Genomic DNA, 18420 nt, shown 5'->3' on the forward strand with positions numbered 1-18420 from the left:
GAAGTTCCGGATGCCGAGCGGAAGTTCCGGATGCCGAGCGGAAGTGCTGCAGCCGAGCGGAAGAAGTGCGGCATTGCAGCCGTTGTCAGGGAGACCGGGCTGCCCCGGACCTCCAACGCTCCCCGCGCCTTCTGAGAGCCTCCCCCGGATCCTCCATTCCCAGACATGTTGACGCTGCCGCCGGGGCTGACGGAGGAGGAGGAAGCCCTACAGAAGCGTTTCGCCAAACTGCGTAAAAAGGTGTCGGCCTGGACCCACCCGGACCCCCCAACGGCCCCTCATTGCTCCCCCTTCCCACCCCCTGAACGCCGTCTCCCCGCAGAAAAAGGCGCTGCTGGCGCTGAAGAAGCAGCAGAGTAACACCGGGCCCAGCAGTCAGGGGGGCATCAAGCGCTGTGAGTCGGGGTGGGGGGGGCCCTGAGGGAATCGGAGAGGCTTGGGGCCCCTCAAGGCCTTGGGGATGCGGGGGGTTTGCGGTGGGGGGAAGCGTGGTTAATGTGGGGATGGGATCTGGGGAGGGCGTTGGGGGGGCGGGGTTTGTTTTTATTTTGGGAGGGGTGAGGTTGAGTCCCCCCACCGCAGCCATGTCGGACCAGCCCCCGGTGGACACTGCCACGGCCACCGAGCAAGCCAAGCTGCTGGTGAAGTCTGGTGCCATCAGTGCCATCAAGGCCGAGACCAAGAACTCGGGCTTCAAACGCTCCCGTACGCTGGAGGGGAAGCTGAAGGTGAGGAGTGTGAAGATGAACCTCTCCAAAAAACCCCCCAGAGGCAGAGTGCCCCCAGAGCCCACACAGAACTCACCCCAAATCCTATGGAAACAGCCCTGAAAAATCAAAATTTCACAAAAAACTTCCCAAAAACACCACAAGTTCCACAAATCCCCCCCATTGTCTGCCAAATCTTACAGGAACACCCCAAATCCCACAAAGCCCCTCACTGCCTCGTAAGTCCGACAAAAACACCCAAATCTTCTTCATTTTGCCCCCAAATCCTCCTTATTTTCACCCAAATCCCACCCGAATTTCCAAATGCCCCCTGAACTCCACCTAATCCTACCCAGCCCCCCCCATATTCCTCAAACCCACTCAAAATTCCCCCCATTACCCCTCTCCCCATGCCTCTTTATTCTTTATACCCCTCCCAGGACCCCGAGAAGGGCCCGGCCCCCACCTTCCAGCCCTTCCAGCGCAGCGTTTCGGCTGACGATGACACCCCTGAGGTACTGGGGGGGCAGGGAGGCACGGTTATTGAGGGGGGGGCAGGATACCCAAAGCAGGGATCCCATTGTAACCTCCCCTACCCCTGCAGTCACGGCGACCCCAGAGAAAATCACTCTATGAGAGGTGAGTGCCACCCCCCATTTATTGCCCCCACCCCTTTATTTGGAGTTCCCATCCCTTTATTTTGTTCCCTATACTTATGTACACCCCCACCCCCATATTTGTGCCCACTCTCTGTGTTTATTTTGCTCCCCTCCCCCCCCAGCTTTGTCAGTGCCAGTGAGCGGCTGCGGGAGCCTGAAGCCGGGGGGGGACGTGGGGACCCCCCTGAGCGGGGGGAGCGAGACCGCCGCTTGGACTGGGAGCAGGAGCCGGAGCCTGAGGAGCGGGGCGGCCGCGAGCGCGAGGCAGCTTTCAGGCGTAGGGGGGGGTTCTCAAATCCGGGGGGTGGAGGGGGGCTAAATCCTGGGGGAGTTAAGGGGCTCTTGTTGGTTTCTAGGGGGTCCTGCGGTGGTTCTGGGGGTTTGTTTGGGGGTGCTCTCCATACAAAGGCCCCTGGTGTTGGGGGATGTCCGGTTGGGGGTGGGTTTATGGGGGTGTCACATGATGGGGGTCTTACTGGGGGGTTCCCACTGAGGATGGGTTGAGATCCCGTTTGAGCGTTCTGTTGTTGGTGTCCCATTGGGATTGGGGGTTCTATTGGGGTGTCCATGTGGGGACGCCCCTCAGGTGCCCCCACGGTGCCCCCAGGTTCCGACTCGTTCCCTGAGCGCCCCTCCCCGCGGAAGGGCAACACGCTGTATGTGCACGGAGCAGAGCTGAGCCCCGAGCTGCTGCGCAGCGCCTTCGCGCCCTTCGGAGCCATCATCGACCTCTCATTGGACAGCCCGCGCAAGTGGGCGGGGCCACGGGCAGGGGGCGGGGCCGGGTGGGAGGGCGTGGCCATGGAGTCGATGGTGGGGTGGGGTTACGGGGTTGGGTGGGGCCGGAGCTAAGGGCGTGTGGATGTGGTCATGGGTGGGCCTAAGGGAGGGCTGAGGAGTGGAGGGGGGTGGGATGGGCAGAGGGTCTGAGGGCGTGGTCATTGATTTGTGGGTGCATCTGTTGGGCGGTGGTGCTGAACGGGGTGAGGCTGTTGGGGTGGAGCTGTGCTGACTTCACCCCCACTGCAGCTGCGCCTTTGTCACCTACGAGAAGATGGAATCAGCTGACCAGGCCATGGCTGAGGTGGGTGCTGCTGTGTGGGAGCTGTGGGGGGATACATGGGGTGCTCCCAAGTGCTGACCCCCTGTCCCCCCCCACAGCTGAACGGTGCCGTGGTGCAGGACGTGCAGCTCCGTGTCAGCATCGCCCGCAAACAGCCACTGCTCGATGCTGCCACCGGGAAATCGCTGTGGGGATCCTTGGGTGAGCTGGGGGGGCACTGGGGGACACAGGGACAGTGTGGGGGTGCCAGCAGTGCTGAGTCCCTGCCCCCATCTTGTGCCCCCACAGCGGTGAAGAACAGTGCAAAGGGCTCACACCGTGACAAGCGGGCGCAGGTGGTGTACAATGAGGACCTCTTCGGGGGGCAATAAAGGTTTACTGCACACAGCAATGGTGTGACAGGGTGAGAATGGGGATGGGGGACTGCAGGACGCAGGTGGTTGTGATGGGAGAGGCTGAGTGGTGATCAGCTGTGACCCACCCATAACTCAACTGCCAGCCTCACCTGGCTGTGGTCCTGAGCATGCTGGGCTGCCTGGCACTGCTCTCAGCAGCACAGCTCTGTGAATTCCTCCCGGCCCCCACAGTTCCGTTGTTTCTCTCAGAAAGATTCACACTGCACAGAATGTGACACAGCCAACAGCAGCTGAAGGTTTTAGAACCAAATAAGTGAGAGAAGGTGCTGCTAGAGCTCGTTTCTTTCCATGGAGCAATAATGGCAGCACAACAGTAACCCCAGTGGCAGCAGCACTGCTGGGAAATCAGAAAGTGCTGGGATAGTGGATGAGCACCATCCCTGGTTGCCTTCCTGCTCCATCTGAGAGCCGCAGACAGACGTACAGCACTGCTGTCCTGTGCCAGCTTTATTTAAAAACACAGCTGAGAGCTGCTGGCGCAAACAGAGGAGCCTGACTACGTTCATACAATATCTTAAATAGAAGGCAAATATAAAATGAAAAGATAAAATATTTACAGTAACAATAATGGCATTCACAAAGTGGGCAGAATCCCACCCAGAGGCGAAGGCTGACAGCAGAAAAATCACAAAATCTTCTGCTGAATCACAACAGCTGACTGTGGCTTCCTTCAGCCAGCCCAGGGCTGCACTGTGCCCACAGCGCTGCCCTCAGCAGGCCCAGCATGGCTGCACTCTGCTCACGTTGAGCTGAGACATTGCTGTGGGACATCAAAGCACATGTGCTGTCTTACAGAAATAAAGTATTTACAATAAACTCAACAACTGATACTCCTCTGCCCGCAGCAAATACCTGGGGGCCCCTATGGCATCACACCTCACAGTAGGAAAAGCCTAAAGTTCTGCTACAAGTTAAAAAAATAATTCCAAAGTTATCTGCTAGGTAAAACACTGAGCAGAGGCAGGGCACAGCACAGCCATCCCAGATGTCCCTGCAGGGTCACAGCTGCACGTTGCTCCCTGCTGCCCTCTCACACAGCATCCGGTGCTGCAGCAGCTCCAGCCCCAGCACAGGGAGCAGTTCTGGAAGCCAAGAGGCACTGCTACCGATCCTCAACAGCCCCACCTGCTGCGGACCGGAGGAATACAGACTGCTCGCCCCAGCATCCCGTTCTTACCAGAATGCACTGAAAGTACGGTAAAAGAAAAAGGGAGTGAGAGTAATGCAGCTGCAGTGTGCAGCTCCTGCTTCTCACACTGATGCTGTATCACTGCTGAGAACTGGAAGGGAGGGGTGGACCCCTCATCCTTGGTGGCACATTTGGTCCAAAATACCAGAATAATTCTGCTCCCTCCCACCCCTCCACGTCATGAAGTTGCCTTAAAGGATTCAATTCAAAACAAAAGCATACACAAACAAAACGAGCTGGCAGAACTCCAGGCTAGACACAGCAACTGCCCAATAAATTGGAACACCAAAGCTTCCAGCTGCACCCAACGCTGAGCATGGCCAAGGGACGAGGAAGGAAGAATCTTTAGGTTTAAGCCTTCAGAGTATCACTGAATCAGTAGATCAATTCACAGCCACTGCAGCACACAGATGGACATCCTTCTGGGCTGAGTCACAGAACTGCTTTCTCCTCTTGCTGCTGAAAGGAACCAACCAGGATCAGGGAATGGATGCACAGGACCTCAACTCTGACCAGCAGGAAAACTCAGGACAACGGAATGCAGACTGCCAATTTTTACCAGTTCAACTGTGCTTTAAGACTCATTGTGAAGCCTTCTTCAGAAAAAGTATCACCCTGGGGTATCCAACAAAAAAAAAAAGTTTTAATTTTTTTTATATGCCATAAGACTGTGCAGTTCAACTGTCAATCATCTCAGAAAGTTCAAGAAGGAGGTCATCCTCATCCTTCCCTGGGTCCAAGTCAATTTCTGCTTCCAGTTTCCCTCCTGAGATTTCCCAGATTAGCTTTTCAAAGTCATCTTCAACAGATAAGGGCGCCTTCCCAGCCCCCGTGGAGCTCAGCTGCTGTGCTTTGGCCACTGACTGTGAAGAAGCTGAAGCTGAACTCGAGTCCTCTGACTGCTCCACAGAGTCTGTTTGGCTTCCCAGATGCAGTTCAAGGCTTGGGAGAACAAGGAAGAGAACAATCAGTACACAACATTTTTCAATTGGAGATGCATTTTCTGCTGACCAGCACTTAAAACCAGTTACCCCTCCTACACCTCTAACGTACACAGGGATTGCCAATCGTTAACACAGGAGTGCCTGCAGAGCCCATACACTAACAAGGTTGTTTTTCAGTGTAGGGATTTATCTGTGAGAACACTGAAACTGAGGGCCAGCAAACACAGCTCCACTTCTGTAGCCAGAGATGCTCTGCCACCTTTGCTAGACTGACTGGAAAAACATTAAGTCAATCTCTGCAAATATCTGTTTACTAATTTAGTTCTTTTGCCCACAATGTGCTCAGCAGAGTTTGCTCTCAAGTCCAAGGAGCTGACTTCCATCCATCACCTCTCTCTGCTCTCTCAAAAGATCTTAGTGTTTGTTAGCTGAGGTGGCATTCTTGAGGACCAACACGTGTAGGACAACTCATTTATCACTTCACCTCACACCTCAGCATTCAGATAATCCAAGAACACACTGGAGAGCTGTACCAACTTGCAGCATTTTAAGAAAATCATCTAAATAATCATTTCTGCTAGTTGCTAGAAAATTATTTGAGATGACTTATTCTTTTACTGGATTTTGGCATTCTTTATCTCAACCCCCTTATCTTTCCCACACGTGGAAGAACTTATGGCTCATGGAAAGACAAGCTGTTTAAGAAAAAGAAGAAGCTGTGGTCATCACCTGCTGGGGGGTTTCTCTACGCCAGGCTTGGTGAGCAGGCTGTCCTCTGGCAGGGCTGGAGCAGCAGTCTGGGAAGAAGCAAGACAGAGTCAATGATTCCTCAGGAGATCCTTCCTCCACAGTGCTTCTCCTTCAGCATTGCTGAGCCTTAACCCAACACAGAGCTCCTGAAAGATGTTAACCCCAACGTGAAAGCTACAGAGCACCTCGGGTCTTTTTAATGGCACAGCATTAATGGACAAAGTCCTTCACACCACAGAGGAATCACAGGACTGCAGAGCACTGTGCACACACTGCCATTCATCCAGCATCCCGCACACAGCAACTGCTTTGAAAGAAAACCTGCAGAACGTTTCAGTTCTCCACACTTTCTACAGGAGTTGTATCTCAGTACAAGTTTGACTGATGCCTCCCCCCCTCCTTACCAAAGCTGCTTTTTTAGCTGGAGGCTCCTCAGTTTCAGTGCTACTCAGAGGTTTCACGGCTGCCACAGCAGAGGGAGAGATCTCAGCAGCCTTCCGCTTCAGTGCCCGCTTCGTGGGGGTGCTGCCTTTGCTGTCTGAAGGCTTCACACACACCTTGCACTTTGCTACAGTAAGAGGAAGAGAGAGCTAGTACAATTGTGCCACGAGAGAGAACCCAGAGGCTCTCCTATCATTCCCACAGCCCTTACACACAGTTAAATATATCTGGCCAGTAAAGTTACACTGCTCTTTCTTCAGTTCTCAGCAATATCTTTCACAAAGTAAACACTGCCTACCTACAGTCCAATCAAAGGAACAAAGACACTGCATAGATACACCACATAATAACCCAGGACAAGGGAAGCAGCCATGCAGCAATCCCAGGAGAAAGCAATACTTTTCTTCACTCTATGAAGTCCAACAAAATTCACAAATGTGGACTAATTCCATATTTAAAGTCTTGGTCCCTCTAGAGAAAGGAAAAAGCAGCAGCTACAAACAGACATAAGGGTGGGACCAAACGCTGTGCAAGCCACAACAGAACCAAAAATGCATTCAGCTGCTTATCACGTGTGCAAGTCTGCAGTTGCAGTGCCATTGTGTCTCTCTCCCATTCTCAAGCTTAAGTCTGGCTGGAAGGAACACAAGTGAACCAAGAAAATAAGTATTTCCCCTTCTAGCACTAAGCAATGGCATGCACCCACCGTGAGAACTGTCCTCATATCTCTTTACTTCTGAGGACCACCTCGCACCCAACACTTATAGTTTTCTGTTCCTGAGGTTGGTCTGATGGTTTCCCTGGAAATACAGTCTCCCATCTTCCTGAGATTTTGCCAATGTCTTTGCAAGCTGATAAGCTGACCCTTAAGCCAGGGTGGATTCAGGATTGCTAAACTCTGGACTTTTACCTTTGACTGTTTCTTCAGCAGCAGATGGCACAGCAGCCACTTCCTTCTTCAGCTTGTCTGGCTGTCTCAGTTGTGGCTTCTCCTTTATTGTCCCCTCAAGGCTCTTCACTTGAGCTTTAGAATTTGGTGTACTCTGATCCGAGGGCTAAAAAGAAATAAAGCACAAAATAAGAACACCAGGGAGAATGTATTAAGAAAATCAGATTGGCAATATTTCCAAAATGGCTCCACCTGGAACAGTACATTACTATCACTTGGATCACTGACATTTCTTTCCATAAATGTCTGCCCATAAAAAGATCCATGCTTTGCTATGAAAATACTGTTTCAGAAGTGTGCAATTCACAACAAAGCAAGCTTCTTTAAATCAGCATAATGCTGTAGCTGCTATCTACCACATTCTTTTTGAGCAACAGAAAGCCATTCCTGTTTCCCTACGCAGCATTCACCTGCACGCAGGTTTCATTGAACTCAAAGCCATGGCCTTTTTGTATCCAATGCACTCCTCACTAACCTCACAAGTTGTACCTGGTGCCAGCAGGGTTACTGCCTCATTGCCAGGTACAATCAGATTAACTCAGAGTTTGAGGAGAACAGTGCTGTCTGGAAAAGCTATTGAAAGTGGCAGGATTGAAACTTTGCTGCAGCTCTTCACCAAAGGCACGAAGGTAGGAATGTATTCAGGATGGTGGCACATGGTGAGCAGTAAGACATGACAACATGTTAAGAAATTGTGTCAGTGTCCATCTTCAGAAAGGACTCACCTCTGCAGGTGCAGAGACAGCTTTGGGAGAAGCCCTGCTCAATTCCGCAGTCTTCTTCTCTTCTCTTCCAGGTGCTTTAAAACAAGGAAAAAAAAAACTTGGTCAACAGCAAGCATATAAAGAAACTTGAGTGCCCATGTTTCCTCCATCTGCTCATTTCCTCACATTCAATAACAAGGCACAGAGACAGGCAACAACACAGTTTATACAGCATACAAGCCCTTACCTCCTCCCTGCACTGTCTCTTCACAAAGCCTCTGTCACCTCCCCAGTGAATAACTCACTCCCCTGACCTTTCTGACAGAGGTTGGCCCCCACAATGAGTCAATCCATGCTTTACAAACACATTTACATATTAAGCAACATGTGCCAAAGATGAAGGTAGCCTTGGACTCAACACACAGAAGACTCCACACCAAAAACATGTGGCAGGAAAAAAGTACAAGAGAAATTGAACTATGAAGCCTCACAGCGAGTCAGTTTTTCAGAGGGAAATGCAGGCAGACACCATGGATTTAATAGAAAAATATATGGATGGACATCCCGGCACTTCTTGCCTTTACATTTTGTTATTAAAAAAAAAAAAGCCATGGGAATTCTAAGCAAACTCAATTTGCTTGACAAGGGAAGCAGACAGCAAAGCACCTCGTTACCTGCTAGCTTTGTGATCCACAACAACTTCCTCCCTGCAGGGGCAGGCCCAGGCTGTGCTGCTGCAGCTGAAACATTTTCCCCACTCTGCTGCATCCGCAGAGCTTTCTCCTGCTTGATTTCTTCCAAGGTTTTAATATGCACTTCTTCCAAAGGCTTGATTTTACGTGCTGGCTCTTCCAATTTCACTTTACCAGGCACAGATGGAGGGAGAATTCTCTGCTTCTTACGCTCACCCTCAGCTCTCTTCTCAGTAAGCAACTCTTCTCCTTTTTGTTTCTCTTCTTCCAGTCGTTTGTGTTTCCTTTCAGCCAGGGCTTCCGAGAAGGTTTTGATGCGAACTGCAGGGGAAGGCCTCACCCCTGAGCTGGGATCCTCCACCTTACAGCACCCTTCTGCCTGGGGGGCAGCTGGGGTTTCTCCTCGCTGATTAGCTCTCTCAAGACGGATCTCTTCCAGCGTTTTCACGTGGATCTCTCCTGCTGGCTTGGCACCTTTCTCTGTCATCATCAAGCAAGGAGAAGCATAAAGATTAAAAGAGAGTCCAAAGAGAGCTTACATCCAAAATTTGTCATAATATTACAGAATATGGACGTTCACAACACATCATAGGACAGCTTCACTCTGCAGTTCTCTCCTCTAAGTCACCTGTCCTATTCTGAAAACCAGTCCCTTTTTTCCCCTTTCAAATTAATGTTTAGGGCTCTATGGAAGTGGTCTAAGTTCATTAAAAGGAAAAAGGGGAAAACAGGTGTAATATCTAGTTATTACCCATTTGAGCACTACTCTGTCCCAGTCTCTCCTTCAGAGACTTCATGCCTTGAACTACAGAACAGAACAAACCAGGGATGCTGTGTAAATTCCAGCTCCAGGCTCATGTTTCAAAACAAGGCAGGAAAAATAACTTTAAACTCCAGTGATGAAGCCCTGAGGAAGCGTGCCAAGAAAGCACTCCCAGGAAAGAACAAGCAGAAAGCCTAGAGAATCTGTGCAGCAAACCCAGATGCTCTTTTACCTCTCCTTGGTGCTTTGTCAACCTCGATCTTCTTCCCCAGCCTTTCTGCAAGGCTGCGCTTCAGCGGAAGGCCGCTCACATCAGCTACAGAGAGAAAACAATACTCCTAAGATAATTTCTTGGGTGGAAGATTTTAGAACAGTCAACAACAAACTTCAATTTTCCCAAGTGTATTTTCTTAAATTCACCTTTCAGCTGCCACAATTTTGTATCATTTCTACAGTCACCAGAGATCCAGGACACATTCCTCTCCATACTTCAGCAATGCCCTCTGATGCAGTCATGTTTAGATGGAAGCACCCAAACAACAGCTCACAAGCAGCCCTTACCTACAGAGGCTTTCCGTTTCCCAGGTTTCTCAGCAATATTCAATCGAATCACAGGCTCCTCCCCTAAAACAAAGTACAGTTTGCCTATTTCACAGAACAGTCAACAGAATTACTATCCTGTTAACTCATTTCCCACAAAAAACCAACAACACCCAAATGACACTGTTTTGACAGCCTTGGCACAAAATAATATTGCAACTGTAATGCACTCAGAACAAGTCTCAGTTGCTTCATTCCTCACTTTAAATTCCTCAGCTTCTTCAATGGCTCCAAAGCTCTTTATGTAGCACCACCTTCTGGGGATCTTTCTTCTAATTTCTGAGTTACTCTGTTCCTGAGTTGGCTCCTGAGCTGCACACTGATAATTACTACACCATTAGCCTGCTGCTGAACTTCACCTGAGCACTAATTCTGTCACTGCTGTCAGCTCATTAGCAAACACCACTCAAGTTCAGGAGCACAGCAGGTATGGGGTCAGCACCTCTGGGAGTTTGCAGGTTAGCAGTAACACACAGCTCACCACGAGGTTCACAGAAGTTGCTTCTTGATCCTTTATTACCACAAAACAGACAGAGCACCTACAAGTGCCAACTTTCCCAACACAACCAGGGACTTTCAGTATAAAAGCATCTTTTGAATACAAAAGAGCAACACCAGCAGACTAACATGGCCAACTACCTTAACTGTTATTTATCCATTCCATTTAGGAGCCATGAAATGGAAACAAAGGTACTCATCATTACCTTGCTTTGCAGACAGCGTCACAGTTCTGACCACTGTCCGCACATTCTCCTTCTCTGGCACAGGAACAGCCCGAGATTGGAGCGGATGAGCAGGAACTCCTGAAGGCCCTTCTGATCAAAGTGAGCAAACAGTGTTTACAAGAAGAGAAAAGACACTGCCAACAACAAAAACAAACCTGACAGAACCATCACAGAGACCAAAACGCATTTGTTAATTGTTACTGTCAAATATGCAACAACAGTGCATGTAAATAAGAAGTGAATAATTTGCCTCCAGTTTGCTCTTGGAATTCCCATCTAGAAGAGCAGCTGTCTGGATTTAAAACAACACATTGCAAGCTGAAGTAGCTTGATACCCCCAGCTAAAAATGGAAGCCTATCTTTCGTGCACCTCCCAGCCACCAGCAACTGCTATTCCAATCTCAGCAGTGCAAGAAAAAGGTTCACTTCTGTGAATGGCTCTATTCCCCAATACATCGTCAGCTATCCAGGTATAATCATGAAGGAAAAAAGAAAGGGAAGAAAACAAACAGAAGGATAACAAAGTAGGGCATATTAACTCACCACTTTGTTTTTTTGTTTTTTCCTTTTGTTTCTTCAATTTGATTTCTTCAAGTGTTTTTATTCCAAAATTCAAACTGTCATCTGGGAACACAAAGCAGTTAATGAGACTAAGGGACAGAGGGACATGCTGAGGAGCTCTGCAAACTGCCTTCTGCTCAGAAGCATTCATAAGAAACCCTGTCAGCTCTCCCCACAGGTAAGAGCACCATGGAATTGATGTCTATTTGCTGCCCTCCCTTCATCCTTCTGGATATAAAAAGCAGGCTTTATCCATTATTTTAACCCATCTACACGACATTAGATTTCTCTATCAGCAGACATGGCTTTCACCAGTGGTTGAAAAGATGCATGTACAGGCACTTAAACTTCATGCTGTGGCCTTGTCTTGCTCTAATGAAGTAAACAAAGGTGTTTACCTTTCTAATCTAAAAGGCACATGAAATTATGATGTAGGAACAAGATCATGGAAATAGCTGAGTCCATTCAGCAACCCTATATTCTGTTGTGCTCACACAATAAATTGCTTTGGAGTTTATTGGCAAGTCCTTCTGATTCATCCTACCACAGGTGCCAGAATACCTTGTTTTGTATCAGCATTAGATTTCCTAGTGGAAACTATCCGCAATCCATTATGGTTTTCTTCAGCTGGTTGCTGGACAGGTGTTTTTGTTTCTTCTCCCTCCTCAGAAAGCTGGTCTGTGCAGGGAAAAAAGTCAGCCTCTTCAGTTATACAGTAGGAATTCAATCAGATTTCTAACGTTTCTGTAGCTCATACAATGACACTTCAGCCCACAGTTAATATTCTTAAGTACAAACATAAATTATTATAGAAGGGCTCCTTATTTAAACAGCTACACTGACCATAGAAGCAGCCTAAGCAAATAGAGTAACTAGTGGAGAACTGGAAAAGCATTTAGGGCTCCAGACTCTCTACATGGCTTTAACCAGTGCATACTCGGTTACTCTTCTGACAGAACAGAGAAAACTCTCCCCTGGTTTAAGGCAGAGATCCACACCACAGACCAGCAGCAGCAGGAGTGGCTCTGAGCTTCCCTCCTGCATTATAATTTCTGCTCACTGCTGCCAGGCACACCCCAGTGAGCTGGCCAGGCTGCTGCTCCATCCTCATCAGCCTGCAGGTGTTCTACGAGTCACAGAACACAAATGCCTTCAAGATCAAAAGCAGCAGCAACCACACTCACCATCATCATCTTCATCATCATCTGCAGCATTGATTACAACTGGAGGATGCGTAGGGCTTGGGACATTTTCTGAGTTTTCCACTTTCATCACTCCCCTCAACTGTGGAGAGGGATTGGACTGCACAGAAAGCTTGCTCTGCTGCAGCGTTATCTGAGCTGCCTTCAGATCATCATCTGCAGACTCCGGTGGACTTGGCAGCGTAGCTACAGGAAGGAGAGGATCATCAGGAATTTAAAACTGACCCCAACCTTACAACCACTGCACAAAGAGGGCAGGCAAGTCAGACAACCCGCACAGATAAGAGCTGAGCCTCCAGTTGCACATCCAATCACTGGCTACTCTGTGAATAAAGAATCCTCCCCCCAACACATTCAACATTCACCTCCCTACCATCAGTAAAAGCTTAAATGCAGGAAAACCACCTGCAAGGGAACACCACAGGAGCAGAGAGAAGCTGAGAAAAAACTGAAATGTCAGAAGCACACACAGTTCAGCTGTGCACCTATCAGTGCACTTCTTCCTGCATTCACAAATGAATGTTACCTGGCATCCTTCACAACACCGCACCCGCCCATGAGTAATAATCAGAGTTAATCTTTCATACTTAGAAAGGACAAACTCACTTTTGCTTGGTGGTAAGAAGAGCCCATCGACATAACGACCCTTGGTGTGATGAAAGGCACAGTTGGATTTCTGGCAGCCTCCCGGCTGGTTCTCCCAGAAGCAGGGAATCTCACTGCGCTTTTTCTGAAGATAAAAAGGAACAAAAGCTGATGGTAATGTGAACCTGAGGTTTGTAGAGTGAGACTGAGCTCCAGATCATGCCACTGAGCAGACTGTCACAAAGCAGCAGTCAAACACCACTCTGAAGAGTGCACAGGCTGTGAGCACCAGGCTCACTGAGCTCCTAGTATTCCATGGGAGAGGACACCAGTTTAGAAGGGGCTAAACTAACACACCTTGCAGAACGCCTGTCTGATTGACGTGGTTCTTTAGCATCTGTTGAGAGAATACTGTTGGTGTCTACTACAAGAATTTCCTGCTAAGATATACCAAAGATATTGAATTCTCTTCCCTCTACTTCTTCCCAGCCCCCTCTTAACAATAGGAACCACCATCATTTCAAAGCAAATGAATCTAATCTGCAGAAGCCCATTCAGTCCACCTAAAGCAATGAGAAGTGGTTTTGGTTTTGAATTCTGAGGAGCCAACACTCACATCGATCTCCATGTGCCTGAACCTGCAGACATTCCTGAAGCAGCGGCCCTCCTTCCACAACGTGCAGATGGTTTCATTGCCCAGAGCAGCTTCGCAGTGCCGGAAGGGACAGCTGTCTCCCTGTAACCCAATGGAAACAAAGAGAGGAAAATGAAAAAGTACAGCCTGACAACTGGCCATGCTTTTAGCTCACTGTTAAGCTGAATGCACAATGCAATTAGTTATTAAGTTTGCCAAAGATTGTAATGCCTCTACCTACTCCACTCCGTCCTCTTAAGAACTAAAAGAAAGAAAAACGAAGGAAAAGAAACCCAAGCAGACCTTGTTACAGGTGGAATAGAAGTAGAAATAGCAATCATCTCCTTGCTTCGACATGCTGGACGAGCTCTCAGAAGCAGCTCTGGTCTCAAGGATCTCTGTGCAGGTCTTCCTGTGCTCTCTCAAAGAGCTGGCTCGTGCTTCCTTGGACTGAATGTCTTCTACTGCCTGGATCAGTGAAATCTTCTTTTTAAAAGGAACCCTAAGCAAAATACCAACAAGTGGAAAATAATGAGGAATACACATCTTTCCAGCTTCCTTCTGTTCATTAAGTTAGTCTCTCAGAAGCAGCTGTTTCAAAATACTGCCCTCCTCAACACTGGTCAAACTGCAGTACCACCGCCCTGACTCAGCACAGAGCCCCTGGAGTGCACAACTACAAGCCCACAGAGCCCCTCCTTCAACACCATGAGTGTCAGTCAGTCTGTAACCCCCAACACATCTGTCTGACCGCTCAGATCTTCAAGCTCACCCACCTGGACAACCTCAGCAAAGACAGCGATCTTCAAAGCCTTCCAGTTAACTTCTCCTGTAGGCCGAACCAACACTGAATCCGTGAATTAATAATAAAGGGGTAGAAAGAATTTTCCTCCTCACTTTGCCAAGGGAACCTCTCATCCACAAGTCAAACACGGGATGTGCTCTTAAACATCTTACAACTAATGGAGGAAGCGAGTCCATTGGAATGCTCTCAGAGCGGAGGCAGCCAGGGTTAGTGAGCTCTTCGAGGAAAAAAAAAAAGGAAAAAAGGGAAAAAAAAAAAAAAAAGAAAAAACCCAGTGCACTTAAAGGCGAACTCGTGACTCAAAGCGGCTGCAAAAATGAGGCTCCGTCTTCCACAGCCGGACAATTTATTTTTTTTTTTTAATTATATTATATTTTTAAAATTTAAAATTCTGTAAGTTGGAATTTCTGGTCTTCAAGATTTCTTCACCTATTAAGAAAACACAAAAACCTTCCCCCGTCTTTATTACCTGTACAGCAAAAGCATGCCAGTGCGTATCAATACACAAATGCACACCAGGTGTGAGCGATAGTGAACTCAGCAAGAGCAGCAGTAACAGCAGGGATTTGGGGCTGTTTGCTCCCCTCATCTGGAGGGAACCAGCCATAAACAGAGGAGCTGCACCACGGCTGGTGGGAAAAGCCTTTGGGACTGACGGTGTGCAACAGAGCAGCGTTGGGGACAGCACACAAACACAGGTACATGCACATGGTGTAAAGGGGTCTGTGCACACAGGGGTGCACGCTGTGTGCTCCATACAGAGAGCAGCCTCTGGCCCTGCACAGACACTGGGGCTGCAGGCAGCGAGCAGCAGACAGCAGGCTGAGGGAACAGCAAGCGGCGAGGCGGGGAAGGCTCACTTTGCGAACGGCATGGCTGCACGATACAGAGCATCTTCAATCGGTTTGGGGTTTGTAAGGAATTGGTTCTCAGACTGTAGCAGTGCTACAGGTTTGCCAGCACGTGCTGCTCCCTCACCGCGCAGCCATCGCTCACATCGCCGCGCAGCGACAGCGCTGGAAAAGCAGCTCAGCTGCATGGAGCTGCAGCACGTTCTGCTCAGCCACAAGAAGGGTTTGGGTTGTTTTTGGTTTTTTTTGTTTTGTTTTCTGATGTGAAATCAAATACTTTGATATTTTACTTGTTTTAAAGATATTAAATGCCGTAAAACCTGCAACCAGGCCAGACAGAAGTTCAAATTAAAGTGATTCTGAACTCTTTCATTAAAGTGCTGCACATTTCTGTGCAAAGGATTTCCGACAATCAATAAGGAAAGGTTGGAACCTTTTACTCACACAAACACTAGGGAATTTTCCAGGAAATATTTTTTTGGCAGGGAATTTTCCCAAATCTAAAATAAAGAGAGGAGAAGTCGAGTTCTCACATTAGTTGCTGGCTTGACTGCATGACAAAGGGAATAAAAACAGCAGTTAAGGGCAAAGATTCCTTCTCCAGTACTGACAGCAATGCTCCCTTTTGACCTTTAGCACCTCCGCAAACAGATTCATCTCATGCAGATTCCTATACCCACCTGCTCCTAACAACCTCAGTGCTGCCCAGCACGGAGCTGGGCACAAACACATCTCTGGATTCTGCTCTGAGGAACGCCCACCCAGCTCAGCACTGCACTCATTGCCTTCAGTTCTGCTCGCAATTGGAAGGGATCTGGACTCAGAAGCAGGAAGAAAACACAACTAGAAATATCCCACAGCCCTCCGCTCCCTGCAATTTTAAAACAGGATAACCCCAAACATCTCTTAGCACAGCAGACCAAACGCTAACCAAGGACTGAGCCCTGGGAGCCTGTGCACAGCGAGTAACTCTGGAGCACTCAGCACTTCTCTCAGCAGTTTGCTTCCCGTTTTTAAATACTTGCTTTCTCCTCCAGAATGCCAGTCAAGTTTTTGTATCAAGAGATTTCAAGTCTGTTCTGTACAAAAGGATTCCAGCTACACAGCAGCTGGGACTCAGTGCACACAAACACACACACAGACACCAGCGCTGCCCTGAGCCCAGGCCTTGCCAAAAGAAGACAGGTAGTACAAAGGGAGCATCTCGTTTCTTCTGCATCTTGCCTTCCTGAGCACCAAACAACACCATCTATTCCCCGCTCTTGCTTTCTAGTTTGCTGTCCTGCAGAAAACAGCAAGAAGGGAAGAAGATTTTTTTGTGCTTCAACTAAAATGTTAGAGGAAGATGACCACATTTACCCAGCTGTATTTGTTGCTGTTTATCTACAGCATGAAGTATTTCACTTGGAAAGTCTCTGCTGCCACTCACCCTCCAGTAGACTTAAAGCACAGCTCTTGGCACCTCGCAGTGCTGTGAGGGGCAGGAAAGGCAGCACACCATTGTGCTGAGGGCCAAAGAGAAGGGTCAGACAACAGAAGCGTTTGTCTGAATTTCTGCCATGAAAGCACTTCTGGAAGTATTTGCTTTCATGAAGAAAACTCCCTCTGTCTTTTCCAGATGCTCCGGGCTCACACGTTGGAGTCTGTGTTCTTTTCCAGGCAACACGACCCGTTCAATGAAGTCGTGCCCCCCATGTTGTACAGCAACAACAGGCATGAGCACAGCACACCACGTGGAAGCAGGACCTGCACATCCCAGTCCTCAACAGATTTTTAGGGAGTACCAATTTTTAATGGAGCTCCTCTCTCTTAATCCATAACTCCTTTTTTTCCTACACTGATACTGAGTGGCTCTATGTCCCCTTCCTCCTTAGTGCTGACCAGGCACTGGGAACCTCTTCCAGATGAAGGGTACTATGAAGCCACTGCTTCTCTCAGGAGAGAACACACTCATTCCTTTTTTATTTCTGAAATCATTGCTGGACTCTGGCAGCAATTTACTAAGAGAGTAAGGATGATTCATCACCCTCACTGAAATACCATACGAAGTCTCAAAAAATAACCAATTTCCCCTGGAAACAGCCATTTGAGATAGGAGGGGAGAGCAGAAGGAACTCTGCCCCAGATAAACCTTTCTGCTGACGCACCTTCCAGCCACCATCTGGCAACCAACCCAACTCAGCTGCTCAGCCCGAGGCGTGTCCAATTCACACACAGCACAGCGGTGGCTCTGATATGGGCTTCCAAGCCAACTATCCTCAGAATATCTTGGTTTTTTTAGGATGACATAACACAGAGCTGCACTTTCCATGAAAGGCCCAGAGCTCGCTCAGAGCACAGGTCTGCTAAGGAGCATTGGGCCGAACAGTCCCACCTCTGCAATGGTTCTGTGAGGTCACCTCACACATCACTCCTGTGCTTTCACCAAACCGGAGGAAACAAGCATCTCTTAATCCCAATCTTTAAGAAACAAACACAAAAGTCGCCCAACCGAGTGGCTTTAAGCAAACTAAAAGAGAAATTACGATGACAAGCGAGTGCACCAGAGTTAGTCGGACCCTGAAGCTCTGTGGGGGACGGAGGGGCGACCTGTCAATCATGGCACTGCCGCAAAAGGAAGGCACAGCGCTGCAGCTCCGCAGGGCCAGAAGCGGGATTTCTCGTCTAATCAACGGCCCCTCCCAACGGCTGCCCAGGGCTCTGCCGCTCCGGACGCACCGAGCCCCGGGGGAACGGCGGTGCGCGGGGCCGGGCGGGGCGAGGAGCAGCGCGGGGCAGGGAAGAACCCGGCCCGAGCCGGGCGGGGAAGCCGCTCGCCCCGGGGAGCCGAGGAGCGCCTCAGCTCAGCCCCGGGGGGAACGGGCGCCCGGCGGGAGGCTCGGGGCCGCGGCCTGGCCGGCACCCGCCGGGACGCGGCCTGCTACCCCCGCCGGGAGCGGAGGGGACCCGGGCCGAGCGGAGGCCTTTCCCCGCCCCCTGCGGTCTACGAGCGGCTATAGTTACCGGCGAGCAGGGACTTTACCGAACCCCAGGGACCGCGGCCGCCGCTCTTATCTCCCCGCTCCGCTGGGGCCGCCGCTCGGGCCGTCGCCTTTCCCCTACTGCCAGCCTCAAAGATGGCGTCCAACATACGGGCACCTCGGCACCCCCGTAGCCAAGATGGCGGCCGACGCGGCTTCA

General features: G+C 49.4%; 2 protein-coding genes across 7 annotated transcripts in view; one reads left to right on the top strand and one right to left on the bottom strand.

Annotated features, from left to right (window-relative positions):
- The first annotated feature begins 13 nt into the window (after positions 1-13).
- On the top strand, positions 14-2820 carry NELFE (negative elongation factor complex member E). The gene is made up of 10 exons (XM_031608569.2): positions 14-240; positions 323-395; positions 583-728; positions 1148-1222; positions 1312-1346; positions 1489-1643; positions 1974-2118; positions 2396-2450; positions 2528-2630; positions 2718-2820. The coding sequence occupies exons 1-10, from the start codon at positions 166-168 to the stop codon at positions 2798-2800; spliced, it is 945 nt and encodes a 314-aa protein (XP_031464429.1). The 5' UTR covers positions 14-165; the 3' UTR covers positions 2801-2820.
- A 454-nt stretch (positions 2821-3274) lies between these two features.
- LGR6 (leucine rich repeat containing G protein-coupled receptor 6) overlaps positions 3275-18420 on the bottom strand; it is an 84794-nt gene continuing 69648 nt past the window's right edge. The window contains exons 1-18 of one of the 6 annotated variants that reach the window (XM_031608554.2): positions 18263-18405; positions 15685-15740; positions 14361-14413; positions 13888-14086; positions 13567-13686; positions 12972-13095; positions 12348-12551; positions 11725-11841; positions 11146-11226; positions 10582-10692; positions 9839-9901; positions 9510-9593; positions 8497-8994; positions 7844-7917; positions 7080-7224; positions 6133-6296; positions 5708-5775; positions 3275-4976 (exon numbers count right to left, since the gene is read on the bottom strand). In XM_031608554.2, the coding sequence (XP_031464414.2) occupies positions 4712-4976; positions 5708-5775; positions 6133-6296; positions 7080-7224; positions 7844-7917; positions 8497-8994; positions 9510-9593; positions 9839-9901; positions 10582-10692; positions 11146-11226; positions 11725-11841; positions 12348-12551; positions 12972-13095; positions 13567-13686; positions 13888-13941 (2172 nt within the window). In that variant the 5' untranslated portion in view covers positions 13942-14086; positions 14361-14413; positions 15685-15740; positions 18263-18405 and the 3' untranslated portion in view covers positions 3275-4711. Of the gene's footprint in view, positions 4977-5707; positions 5776-6132; positions 6297-7079; positions 7225-7843; positions 7918-8496; positions 8995-9509; positions 9594-9838; positions 9902-10581; positions 10693-11145; positions 11227-11724; positions 11842-12347; positions 12552-12971; positions 13096-13566; positions 13687-13887; positions 14087-14360; positions 14607-15684; positions 16055-18243; positions 18406-18420 lie in introns of those variants that run through there. The other 5 variants (XM_031608553.2, XM_031608555.2, XM_090124655.1 and 2 more) reach the window with 5 other exon arrangements.

Source organism: Phasianus colchicus, chromosome 25 (assembly GCF_987193195.1).
Source record: "Phasianus colchicus chromosome 25, bPhaCol1.hap1.1, whole genome shotgun sequence".
Taxonomy (NCBI): domain Eukaryota; kingdom Metazoa; phylum Chordata; class Aves; order Galliformes; family Phasianidae; genus Phasianus; species Phasianus colchicus.

Excerpts from the sequence above, each read along its gene's own strand:
- NELFE (XM_031608569.2), top strand. The coding sequence starts at position 166 with ATGTTGACGCTGCCGCCGGGGCTGACGGAGGAGGAGGAAGCCCTACAG. Across the intron at positions 729-1,147 it reads CGCTGGAGGGGAAGCTGAAG|GACCCCGAGAAGGGCCCGGC; the intron begins GTGAGGAGTGTG and ends TACCCCTCCCAG. Across the intron at positions 1,644-1,973 it reads GCGCGAGGCAGCTTTCAGGC|GTTCCGACTCGTTCCCTGAG; the intron begins GTAGGGGGGGGT and ends CGGTGCCCCCAG.